The sequence below is a fragment of the Crinia signifera genome, chromosome 8 (assembly GCF_055691185.1).
Source record: "Crinia signifera chromosome 8, ASM5569118v1, whole genome shotgun sequence".
NCBI classification, from domain to species: Eukaryota; Metazoa; Chordata; class Amphibia; order Anura; family Myobatrachidae; genus Crinia; species Crinia signifera.
Window position 1 is genome coordinate 107,494,777 of NC_139224.1, and position 12,836 is coordinate 107,507,612.

The 12,836-nt window shown below is 45.9% G+C and overlaps 1 protein-coding gene across 1 annotated transcript in view; it reads right to left on the reverse strand.

Annotated features, from left to right (window-relative positions):
- Positions 1 to 11,648, reverse strand: part of SLC71A1 (solute carrier family 71 member 1) — a 39,298-nt gene extending 27,650 nt beyond the window's left edge. Inside the window, exons 1-2 of the mRNA XM_083156947.1 lie at positions 11,514 to 11,648; positions 1,526 to 1,650 (exon numbers count right to left, since the gene is read on the reverse strand). Of these exons, the coding sequence (XP_083013073.1) occupies positions 1,526 to 1,650; positions 11,514 to 11,610 (222 nt within the window). The 5' untranslated portion in view covers positions 11,611 to 11,648. The remainder of the gene's footprint in view (positions 1 to 1,525; positions 1,651 to 11,513) is intronic.
- Positions 11,649 to 12,836: the final 1,188 nt, after the last annotated feature.

Sequence of the window (12,836 nt, forward strand, 5' to 3'; positions counted from 1 at the left end):
ATCATCCTTGAGATGTTCCTACAACCTTATTGAAGTTCACCTATGGAATAATCAGATTAATGGACATTATTTGGAAAGGCACACACACTTGAAACTGCATGTCAGAGCACAAACCAATCATGAAGTCAAATTAATTGTCTGTAGACTTCCGACAAAGGATTGTCTCTAGGCATAAATCTGGGCAACTGTACAAATAAATATCTGTTGCTTTGAAGGTCCCGATGAGCACAGTGGCCTCCCTCATCCATAAATGGAAGAAGTTCAGAACCACCAGGACTCTTCTTAGAGCTGTATGGCCATCTAAACTGAGTGATCGGTGGAGAAGTGCCCTAGTCAGGTATGTGACCAAGAGCCCGATTGTCATTTTGTCAGAGCTACAGCTTTCCTCTGTGGTGAAAGGAGAACCTTCCAGAAGGACAACCATCTCTGCAGCAATCCACCAATCAGGCATGTATGTTAGAGGGCCAGACAGAAGCCACTCTTTAGTAAAAGAGCATGGCAGCCTGCCTGAAGTTTGCAAAAATGCACCTGATGGACTCTCAGACCATGAGAAACAAAATTCTCTAGTCTGATGAGAAAAAGATAAAACTCTTTGGCAGGAATGCCAGGCGTCATGTTTGGCGGAAACCAGGCACTGCTCATCATGAAGCCAACACCATCCGTACAGTGAAGCATGATGGTAACAGCATCTCGACCTAAGGCTGGCGGATCATCTTTTAGCAGGACAACGACCCTAAGCACACAGCCAATATATCAAAGGAAAGTATTCAGGACAACCCTGTGAATGTCCTTGAGCGGTCCTGCCACAGCCTAGACCTGAATCCGATTGTACATCTCTAGAGAGAAGAAAATGGCTCTGCACAAACGCTTCCCATCCAGCCTGATGGAGCTTGAGAGGTGTTGCAAAGAGGAATGGGAGAAACTGCCCAAAGATAGGAGTGCCAAGCTTGTGGCATCATATTCAAAAAGGCTTGATGCTGTAATTGCTGCCAAATGTTTATCATGGTTTGAAGCTTAAGGTGCAAACAAAAGGTGAAATTTTGGCTATGCACAATTTTGACTATGTGACTTCCCTTGAACTCCCCAGAAACCAGCAATATTGACGAACAGTTCAGAGGATGGAGGACCCTGTTCCCCTGTATCGGCGAGCGTGTATGCACTTGCCTATGACTGGGCTACCCCAGGTTCCACTGCCACCAAAATCGCTAAGTACAGACATTGGCTAGTGTGTCCTTGGCTTTACATAGACAAAATCTTAGTGTGTAAGAGGGTGTCGTTAATGATACGCTGTCTCTTTCCCAGACACCATCTTTGTCTTTCACTCCACTCACTCTTCTGCCCTCACTAAGAGGTATTGTAGGGACAGTAGTAGGGGGTGGCTCAAAAGCATAATGTGGTGGGTGGGAGCAGGACCCCCATTTTCTCATTGAGCGTGATCACAGATCTATATCAGAAACTCATATTGCACCGTGTGTATGCACCTTTAGTTCATCTGGCCCATAGAAAGAATCAGAGTATAACTTACCGAGCCGCCATCTTTGATGATAATTTTTTTGGCGAGAAGAACACTGCGGTTCACTCTCTTTTTTTTCTTCCCCTGAGTCATTTTCACATCACTGGAGTCCTGGCAACATTTACCCACAAAGGTACCTTAAATGATGAAACAAAGGCTGATGTTACAAGAACAAATATCCCCTAAATATTAAATCCTGTGTGTAAAGTATGTGAATTTAACTATAGTCTTGTATTACTTAACCTGGGTACACATTCAAAATTTTTTTTAAGCAATATGCACAATAACGATATTACCGATATTATTTTGCCTATCATTTAGTGCAACAGTTGTCAAACCGTGGATCCCGACCATCTCAGCGTGAAGTCGCGACTCCATGTTGCTGACCGCCAGGCTAATTTCTCTGATCTCTGTCAGTGATCCAGGAATGTGAAATAGCAATTGAATGGTCTGTTACTTCTGACTCCCCACATCACTGGTTTAGAGATCTGAGTCATCATCAGGCAGGCTTCCTGACACACTCTGCCTTGCTCTGTCACCCACTGCCTTCACAGCTGGAATAAGCTTTAAAATTGGCATGAATGAATAAAAAATAAAAAATAAACAAGCAGGGCAGGGACGCCGAAAGGAGCTCATCTCTGCAATTGTGATCCCTTAGCCCAGGGCTGGGCGATTGCGGCCCTCCAGATGTTGATGAACTACACATCCCAGCACTTGCATCACTTTCAGCATGGCCACATAGCAAAACTAATGCAAAGCATCCTGAGATGTGTAGTTCATCAACATCTGGAGGGCCGCAATTGCCCAGCCCTGCCTTAGCCTCTGCAATGCTGCCGTCTGATGACCATACATGTGTAGCAGTCATTCTGCTGTAAGTTGCTGGGGTCTGTTACAATTCTTATTGTCTGATGGGATCCCAGAGCAAAACAGTTTGAGAACCACCCTGATAGTGTGTACGCACTATATCATTAAAGAGGTGTGCTCCAGCGGGTCATTAACGACCCCATGTCATCTGTACATGCAGTCAAATTTATGTCATTGACGACTAAGTGCATATCATTCAGCACGTACGAAAGAGAAATATCTCATTTCATAAAACAAGATGGGCAATGGTAAAGCAAAAAATATACCTATCTAGATCCTTTGGCAAATCGTGTGTTTGCAATATATGGTTTATTCTGGAGCTCCGGCGAGTTCAGGGGGCATAGTTAACGATGCAGTTGACTGAACATATTGCATAGTGTGTACCCAGTTTAAGACAGGAGCATGACAAATACATTTATAAAGGGTTAGGAAGACACACACTGGTAACATGACAATTAAGGAACAGATACGTTCCATAATGCCATATGTTCCTTACTTGTCCTACGGCTAGCCAACGTGTCTTACTCAGCATTTATTGTCACTAGATCAGGAAAAACCTGCTTCACAACTCCAGTAATTGCCAACATCTGTATTTTTAATGTTGTGGCTGAAATCTGCCAAGGTAAAATTGTGCTCTGTACTGTGGCATATGGTAATATGTATGCAACACCAAAGTGTAAACATACGTAAGCAAAAAGGTGGCGAAGCATAATCCTGCTTCTCTAATCATATACAGTGTAGGAATATATGGAGGTGGGAGGAGGGGGTAGGGTAGCTGGCAAGAAACATTTATTGACAGTGTGAAACAAAAATAATCGACGAGCAATTAAGCATCAACTACAGTCACACACAGGAATGACAGCAGTGTCCATTTACCAATAGAGGGGCACACAAAAGTGACAGCATCATCCATTTACCAATAGAGGGGCACACAAAAGTGAGCTCAGAATTTATTTACCAATAGAGGGGCACACAAGTGTGTGACAGCAGGATCTAGTGTTCATTCTAGCACCCGCCATCTTTGAAAACCCATGCAGTTCCTCTTCCCTACATGGGGTGTCGCTGTCTGCTGTAGTGTTTCTAGCACAGGTCTGGTTTGCATATCATTGCTGACCACACTGTGCTAGAAACACTACAGCAGACAGCAACACCCCAGACAGGGAAGAGGAACGGCATGTGTTTTCAAAGATGGTGGATGCTAGAATGAACACTAAGGATCCATTACCAATGGAGGGACACACAGTCATATAGTGTTAATTCTAGCCTGCCTGGGGTGTCGCTGTCTGCTGTGGTGTTTCTAGCACAGGTCTGGTTTGCATATCAGTGCTGATATACAGACTGTGCTAGAAGCACTACAGCAGACAGCGACACCCCAGGCAGGGAAGAGAAACTGCATGGGTTTTCAAAGATGGCATGTGCTAGAATGCATGCTAAATACTGTAGACCAAATCACAGACAGACAATGAACAAATATAAAGATCAGAATACATTTACTGAACAATACATACTCAGCTGATGACCGGACAAAACATTCCAGTAAAATGATCAGTGCTTGTAGTGTTACTGACAATGTTAAAGCAATACTACGAATCCTATTATAAAGTAGGGTACTTGTGAGTTATCTGGGCTGCCGATTTTTTCATCGCGCCCGAAATCGTGGGCATCGCGTCGGTCGTGGCCGTTATAAGGAGCCGCGACGCGATGCCCGCGATTTCCCATAGACAGTAATGTTAAAAGACACGATGGACCCGATTTCCCATAGACAGTAATGTTAAAAGACGCGATGGACCCGATTTCCCATAGACAGCAATGTTAAAATAAAATGACAATGTGAAATTGGCCAATATGGGCATTTCACATTGGATATGTTTTAAAAAAAAATGTTTCATGGCCCCCCACCACCGTTAACGCCACCCCGCTATTGACGCCAACCCGAAGCGTGGCGAGCGTGGCGAGCGCAGCGAGCCCGCGAGGGGCGGCGGTACGCGTCCTCCGACCTTTTCATACCCCTACTATCCACTAGGGCGTGGAGTGAGAATAGAATAGTGTGGCGAGCGCAGCGAGCCCGAAGCGTGGCGAGCGCAGCGAGCCCCGCGAGGGGACGCGGACACCTGTGAAGCCCGCAAGGGCACGCGGATACCTGTGAAGGTATCCGCGTCCCCTCGCCACGCTTCGGGCTCGGTGGCTTGCTGCGCTCGCCACACTATTCTATTCTCACTCCACGCCCTAGTGGATAGTAGGGGTATGAAAAGGTCAGAGGACGCGTACCGCTGCGCTCGCCACGCTTCGGGTTGGCGTCAATAGCGGGGTGGCGTTAACGGTGGTGGGGGGCCATGAAACATTTTTATTTAAAACATATCCAATGTGAAATGCCCATATTGGCCAATTTCACATTGCCATTTTATTTTAACATTGCTGTCTATGGGAAATCGGGTCCATCGCGTCTTTTAACATTACTGTCTATGGGAAATCAGGTCCATCGTGTCTTTTAACATTACTGTCTATGGGAAATCGCGGGCATCGCGTCGCGGCCCCTTATAACGGCCACGACCGACGCGATGCCCCCGATTTGGGGCTAAATCGCGGGCATCACGTCGGTCGGGTGTCCTTAAGTTAACTAAACTTAAGGACAAAATCGGCAGCCCGGATAACTCACAAGTACCTAAAGTAGGAGTGTAATTGCATTGTTTAGGAAGTTGAAATGACACAGTTTAATTAACACTGAGTGGTAGTATTTTGGGTACTTGTTTCCTAGCACGGCGCCTATGATATTAAGTTGTATGACATCTCATTGCATGCGGGCATATGGCATGCGATGCAATTTTAAATTGTATAAGCCCCTATACGATTTTTAATTGTATAAACACCCTAATGGGTGCTTACAATGTTAATTTCACCCCCACGCCACTATCAACGCCAACCCGAAGCGTGGCGAGCGCTGCTAGCCCCGCGAGGGGAAGCGCATCACTTCACATGTATTCCGCATCCGCTCGGTGACTCGCTGCGCTCGCCACACTATATAAAATTAACTCCACGCCGACGTGGATAGTGGGAGTATGAAAAGGTCAGAGGACGCGTACCGCTGCGCTCGCCACGCTTCGGGTTGGCGTTGATAGTGGGGGTGGCTTGGGGGTGCTTTTAACATTGTAAACACCCATTCTGGTGCTTATACAATTATTTATCTTATAGGGGACACATTTAACATTGGAAACACCCAATAGGGTGCTTATACAATTTTAAATCGTATACCATTGTATATGCCATACAATGTGATGGTATACAATTTTAAATTGTATAACATCGGCTGCCATCGCGTAACATCGCATACCATTGTATGCCTTATGGTATGCGATGGGCGCCGTGCTAGGAAACAAGTACCGTATTTTGTTGTTGAAATTGTAACTGTGACACTAGAAGGGAGGGATATCAATGTTGATAATAAGTTATGTTGGCAACAATGTTGTAATGATCCGACTGGGGCTTTATAATAGATGTATCATTATATTGATGACCGTGTTGTAACACTTATGGGGCCTACACACCTAGCAATATACAGGCATTTACTGAGCGACATTACTTCTTAATTTAACTACATGGCTGTGTGTGTGTATTGGCCACAGCGATGTAGATGCGAGGTCCCGTGTGTCGCTATACCCAGGTGATATAAATTGGGGTACTTGTGTAGTTTCACGGCGCCACTAGATCGCATGCATTTCATTACCCCACTATCCAAGTGGGCATAGAGTTGATTTTATATAGCGTGGCGAGCGCAGCGAGCCACACAGAATGTATTTGATGGAATTGCATGCAAATGGCATGCAATATCGCAAGTTGCTTTGAAACAACATCCGTGTGCGCTCGCCACGTTTCGGGCTCGGTGACTCGCTGCGCTCGCCACGCTATATAAAATCAACTCTATGCCCACTTGGATAGTGGGGTAATGAAATGGATAGTAAATCACATGCGATCTAGTGGCTCTGTAAAACTACACAAGTACCAAAATTGGTGGTGGCCAGTGTTCTCACTGTGAAGCGCTGTGTGCTGAGCGATCTAGCATCGCTCAGAACCCTCATCTACACACATCGCTACGTGTGTAAGCCCCATAAGATATTTCTGATGTTCCTGAAGGAGTATTCCTACTGAGTTGTATTGTTAAAAATGCTGTAGTGACCCTCAAAGCGATATTACTAACATGCAGTGGCACTAAGGTGATGAACATATTGCTGTGACATTGTGAAGTGCAAAAACGCATCATAAAACGCATATAAGAGTAAATGCCTAAAAAGATTCACAATTCAGCTGGCAGGACAGTGTAAAGGCTGCCATTTGCCATAAGGTAAGAAATGGAGTTTGTACTAAGCATCACATGACTCATTTCTGTACTTTCAATTATAGCCCGCAAGTGTTTTTCAGGGTTAAAAAAAAGTCTGCAAGGTAAAGTTCCAGTGTACTTATACAAATCTGTATAATGCCTACTCCATTAATATTCCTTCATCACACATCACTTAACCAGTTATTAAGCTTTTTTACAGATAATAAACACCTATGAGTTTTTAGGTGCTATCTGCCACATTTTACTAATTAAACCCATCCAAGGGTGTAAGTTGTCCCAGAGGTACTGCAATTGGGCCTGTTTCAGAGCCGATGGTAAAGCAGCCACTGTCATTGGCAGGTACAGAAAATATTCAATGATAGGGTAGAGCTAAAAGGGAAATGTGAGCCTATGTGATGGAGAGTACGAGAGCCGAGGTGACCACTTTCAGGCTCCATGGTCTCTATGTAAAGGCCCATACACACTAGGCGAATTTGAGCTGAAAGCCGTCCAGTGTGTATGACCCAGCGATGAGCACTCCTGCATCATCGCTGGGAAAGCCCCTCATCTGCTGCTAATACCAGCAGATGAGCGGCTTTGAGGACAGCTTTGCATAGCTCTGCGCTATGCAAAGCCATCCTCCCCCCTCCGTCGGTGCCGGTCAGGGGGAAAGCTGCTCAGTGTGTATGCACTGAGCGGCTCCCCCCCCCAGCGACAAACGCGATCATCGCTGTCCATACACGCTGGGCATAGTCGCCCAGTGTACCTTATGAATCATTGGTCACAGCATCTATATTTAGCCCATGGTCTACTCTAGCTACTCTCCTCCAATCCAACTAAACATGGAATCTGAAGCCACAGGGGTGCAGTTGAGAACTCAGTAACTCACCCCGCATAACCCACCCATAAAATGTAACCTTTTTGGTCAGAGATGTTATCAAAGAAAATAGGGCAAAGAAATCTGGCAGCTGTATATGTATGTATATTGTCCCCGTAGCGTAAAAACACAATTATTTAACAGCCTGCTTATTTTGAGTTACTAAAACATACAGACGCTGGCATCCCAATGAAGGGAGTGCTGACAGGGGTCAGAAAAGTACACTTATACCGCTTTTAGACCTCAAAAACAGGATCGCACCAGGACTTTACCCGATTAACCCGTTCACACTGCACAGCAATGAACCAGTAAGAACCCTTCTTTTAACCTGGTTCGTATTGCTACAAATTACCAGATCGAACCTGCAAGAAACCGGCATGAACCCGGTAATTAGGTGCAATGTGAAAGGGGTATTACCCTCCCTTCTAGGCGCATCACCCACTCTGCAGCCTAACCTTTAATTCTTGGTAACTAAGCCTCACTCCACGCAGCCTAACCCTAAGGCCCCCACACCGGTGCTTAGACCCCTTCCCTGGCCACACGGAAGCTAGTCCCGCATACTAACTGATCGGGATCCCGACTGTCTGTATTCTGCTGTCAGGATTCGGATCTATTACGTGTTCCGGCGCTGGAGTTTTGAAGACAGCTGGGATGCCAGAGTTGTATACTGAAAGTCGACATCCTGACCACCAGGATGTGAACCGCATCCCCCTAGGCAACCTCCACTTAATGCAGATGCACATGAACCAAGTATGTTTTCCCTATATTAAAATCAGACTCCATCATGTGTTTTATTGCCAACCTGCTTCATTTGAGTTATGAGTAGATGCTATTATTCTCGCCCTTCTTAGGAAAGATTAGTGTTTTGTAATTTACATTTCACTTTTTTGTATTATTCAACTGAATTATAATCTACCTTTTTTATGGATATTGAGGTTTGCATATTTCAAATTTTTTGTATTTTGCAGTCAATACAACATGTTTTAAACAATGTGAATTTCCTCAAATAATGCAACGCGATGCGTTTTTTGTAATTGTATTGCAAATGTTACTTGTAGTGTGAGATGGGTGTGGTATAGGGATCCTGACAGTCCTGACGCTGGTATCCCGACTGGCCGGACGAAGACAGCATGGCGAGCGCAACAAAGCCCCTTGCAGGCTCGCCACCTATTCTATTCTCCCTCTATGGGGGTTGTGGACCCCCACGAGGGAGAATAGCCGGTGGCCGTCAGAAACCAGTCTGTCGGTGTTTTAACAGTCGGGACCTGTGTGAGATAGCCACGAGACAGTCTAACAGAACCTAGCTTGCACCTAATAGGATTGCCCTCCTAAAAGTGATATAATTGTGGAAGGATTCTGAGGAAGCCGCTGACCTTTGCAAGGAGAGGCGGGGAAATGTGTTAATCACAGTTCCAACCACCGGCTATCCTTACACCCTGCTGCCCGGGTTTCTACACTCCAGAAAAGGCTGCACTTTTGGAAGCACCAGCGGCTGGGAGAGAGCCAGAGGACGCTGACCACAGGGAAGGAAACCATCTTCAAACGTGGAGCTCCACTCATAAGTATTTCAAAAACACTTTTTCATGCTGCATGATCTCTAAATAATTAAGTCAGGAGAATGATTGTCATATAAATCTGGCAATTACTGGAAACCTTGATTATATTTTATATACAAAGTAGTATGGAGAACTAATACCCTGAACTGTGAGAGTTCCCTAAAAACCCTTTTACACCAGAGCCGTGACCCGGATTATTGCCGCTCCAGTCCGCGCCGGGGCTTGGTGTAAAAGGGCTAAAAAATAAAAAAGGTACTTGTGTATTATCACGGCGCCCCCGATTTCCATCACATGGCATTGTACAATGAAAAATCGCATCACATGCGATGCGATTGTACAGGCACCCAGATGCCTTATTACCATGTTAAATGCCTCCCCCCGACCCGATTTTTAATTGTATATACACCCTCATGGGTCATGAGTATGTGAAATGCACCCCATTGTTAATGCCACCCCACTATGAACGCTAACCCGAAGCGTGGCGAGCGCAGTGAGCCCGCGAGGGGTGGCGGTACGCGTCCTCCAACCTTTTCATACCCCCCGTTGGCGTGGAGTTGATTTTATAAAGTGTGAAGCGTGGCGAGTGCACGCGTATACCTGTGAGGTAATGCGCGTGCAAATTCAATTCTACACCAACATGGATAGTGGGGGTATGAAAAGGTCGGAGGACGCGTACCGCCACCGCTCGCCACGCTTCGGGTTGGCGTTGATAGTGGGGGGGGGGGGGGGGCGTAAACAATGTGGGGGCATTTTACATATTTATTACACATCAGGGTGGGTATACAATTAAAAATCGGGTCTGGGGGTGCCATTTAACTCAATGGGAAATCGCATTGCATGCCATTGTAATGACATGCGATGTGACCTGATTTTAAAATTGTATACTCAGCCCGGGAAAATGCTGAAATCGGGTCCATCGCATACCTTAATTAGTGGTATGCGATGCGATGGGCATACACAAGTACCATAAAAAAGAACCCGGGCCCTGTTACCCTGGATATACTACCAATTACTATGTCCAGAAAGACTGGAAACATACCCAGGACCTGAAATTATGCCATTTGAAGCACTTAATTATTATTTTTAGCTGCGAGAGCTTGTTATATTACATATTGTGTTCTAAAATTAAATAACACCGGCCGGTATACATAAATTTAATGCTCAAGTGTGTTTAAAATTGTTATTTTAACCAATTTCATATTTTTATATTTAATAAATAATTTGTTGGTTTAAATAAATTAGTTACAGTCAAAGTGCTGCTTTCTTCTGTTTCCATATAATTGCAGAGTTGTAGTGATATTGTATCAGTACAGAGTTGTTGTATTATTATGCTGATGACAATGTTGTGACACTACAGTGAAACTATTATTGAAAAGTTGTCTGTTAGTTGTGTGTAACAACTTGGGAAAAACCACATTCAGCAGGTACAGTAAAACAGTGGGTTTATTTATCAACTGCAGCTTGGCAGGCCATTGCACAGCAAGCATCAGGTACTGTATCACAGCTGGTTAATACAACAGTATAATACAAAGCAGTCACAGCAGCAGGTACACAAAGCCGGCCTATAGCAGACATACATGATCATGTTCACGCTTGGACTTTTTTAGGGCATTGTGCTAACCACCCCATTTCCCCCCTGACAGTGAGCACGCACCTTGAAGTGCCCCCAGAGGCTCCGCACTCCCTGTAGGGTAGTAGACGTCAGGTATTGATAGTGTTAACATTATTTTGTTTATGTATCAGATGTGTGTGTGTGTGTGTGTGTGTGTGTGTGGGGGGGGGGGTTAGGGGTGCACTACTCAGTGGCCTGCACCCTGCCCTACAAAAAAAACCTGGAACACACACACTAATTGGGCCTACACACAGGGAGATGAGCGTCCTGATTTATGCTAGAGCATTCAGCGTATCTTAATAATAATAATCATCACCATCATCAATAGGCCCAATAAAAATGACATCATTCGTGATCTTTAAAAATACTGTAATAGGGCAATGTTGATAACATAGATTATTCGGTTATTGTGGAGGTGACACATGATGATGTTGCAGTGACACTACAGATGATATGATTACCTAGTTGAGTCGCAGTGTTATTGTGGTAATTACACTAAAAACATCGTTACTGAGCTGTGCTGGTGACACTAGTGTCCCTGTGCCAGTGAGCATCAGTGCCAGTTACCACCAGTGAGGGAAGCGAGCAGCACACACACGATCAAAGAGACACAGGAGCGGACAGATGCCACCGCCTGTCTCCATCTGTCATCGCTCCCACCTGACTTCTCCCGCATCAACACATACTTGCGGCTGTCGCTCTCCTGCCCCCTATCTCTGCAGCGGCTCCCCCAGCTCTCTCTCGCTTTGCTGCCCGCACGGTCTCCCCTCCCTGCCTACCTGTCTCTCTCCTTCTGCCGATGCCGCCGCTGTTCTCACTCAGCCGCCATGTTGCGCAGGCTCCACCTTCCCACGTCACATCGCGCGACCCGCCCATTGGCTGCCCTTTTGGGCACGTGACCGACGCGTCACTCTTCGGCCTCGAGCCGCCGCGCGGTGCGAGGGCAGTGCCACTGCTAGAGATGGGCAAAACGGATCTTTTCGCGGACCCGGGTCGACCTGGGTCGGTCAGTGAAAAGATCTAGATCCTTTGGGCGGCTCTGCGGCTCAGTTTGTGTAAAAAACACAGTTATTTATGGTTTGAGTTAGTGTACCATACCTCCCAACATGACCCTTTCCAGGAGGGACACAATGCTCTGTTTCTGGACTTCCCTCTTAATGTTTGATTGTTATTACCTGTGTGGAAACACCTTTCTTATCCATTTACCTGTTTAGAACAGGTAATAGCAATCATTCGTTAAGAGGGAAGTCCAGAAACAGAGCAAAGTCGTAGGTCAGAGATGGGGAACCTTTGGCCCTCCAGCTGTTGTTAGACTACACATCCCAGCATGCCCTGCTACAATTTGCTATTTGGCCATGATAACACTGTTGCAGGGAATGCTGGGATGTGTAGTCCAACAACAGCTGGGGCCAAAGGTTCTCTAACCCTGACCTAGGTGGTGCACTTAACATAGATAGTCGTTTGGTCGACTGATCTAGGTCGACATTAGGTCAACAACACTAGATCGACATGCTGAAAGGTCGACGTGGAACAAGATCGACATGGTTATAGGTCAACATGAGGAAGGTCGACAGGTCATAAGGTCGACATGGGGATTTTCACTGTTTTTTGAGCCGACATGTGCCGACAGGCGGTATTTCATGCCCTACCTTCCACTAGGGCATGGAGTGAGATTATAATAGTGTGGCGAGCGAAGTGAGACACTGTGCCCAAAGCATTGCGAGCGATGCGAGGGTCCGATTCTCACTTCCAACTGTGTCCATGTCAACTGTGTTGACATTCGGGTCAAAAAACAGCGAAAACCCCATGTCGACCTTATGACCTTCCTCATGTCATCCTAACGTCCATGTCTACCTTTTCCCATGTCAACCTTTTCCCATGTCGACCTTTCTGCATGTCGACCTAGTGACTGTCTGACCAACGCTTGTCTGACGAACAATCCAGTTCCCAGGACCTGGGTAGAAGTCCCGTATAAAGGGACACGGCGTGTCCCATTTACACTGCCGCTGACAGGGGTCTGACCCGCTGAAGACCCGGGGTTTTGCAGCGGTGTAAAAGGGGTATTAATTTGCTCGCTGCCAAGGGAGACTAAATTTGCTCAT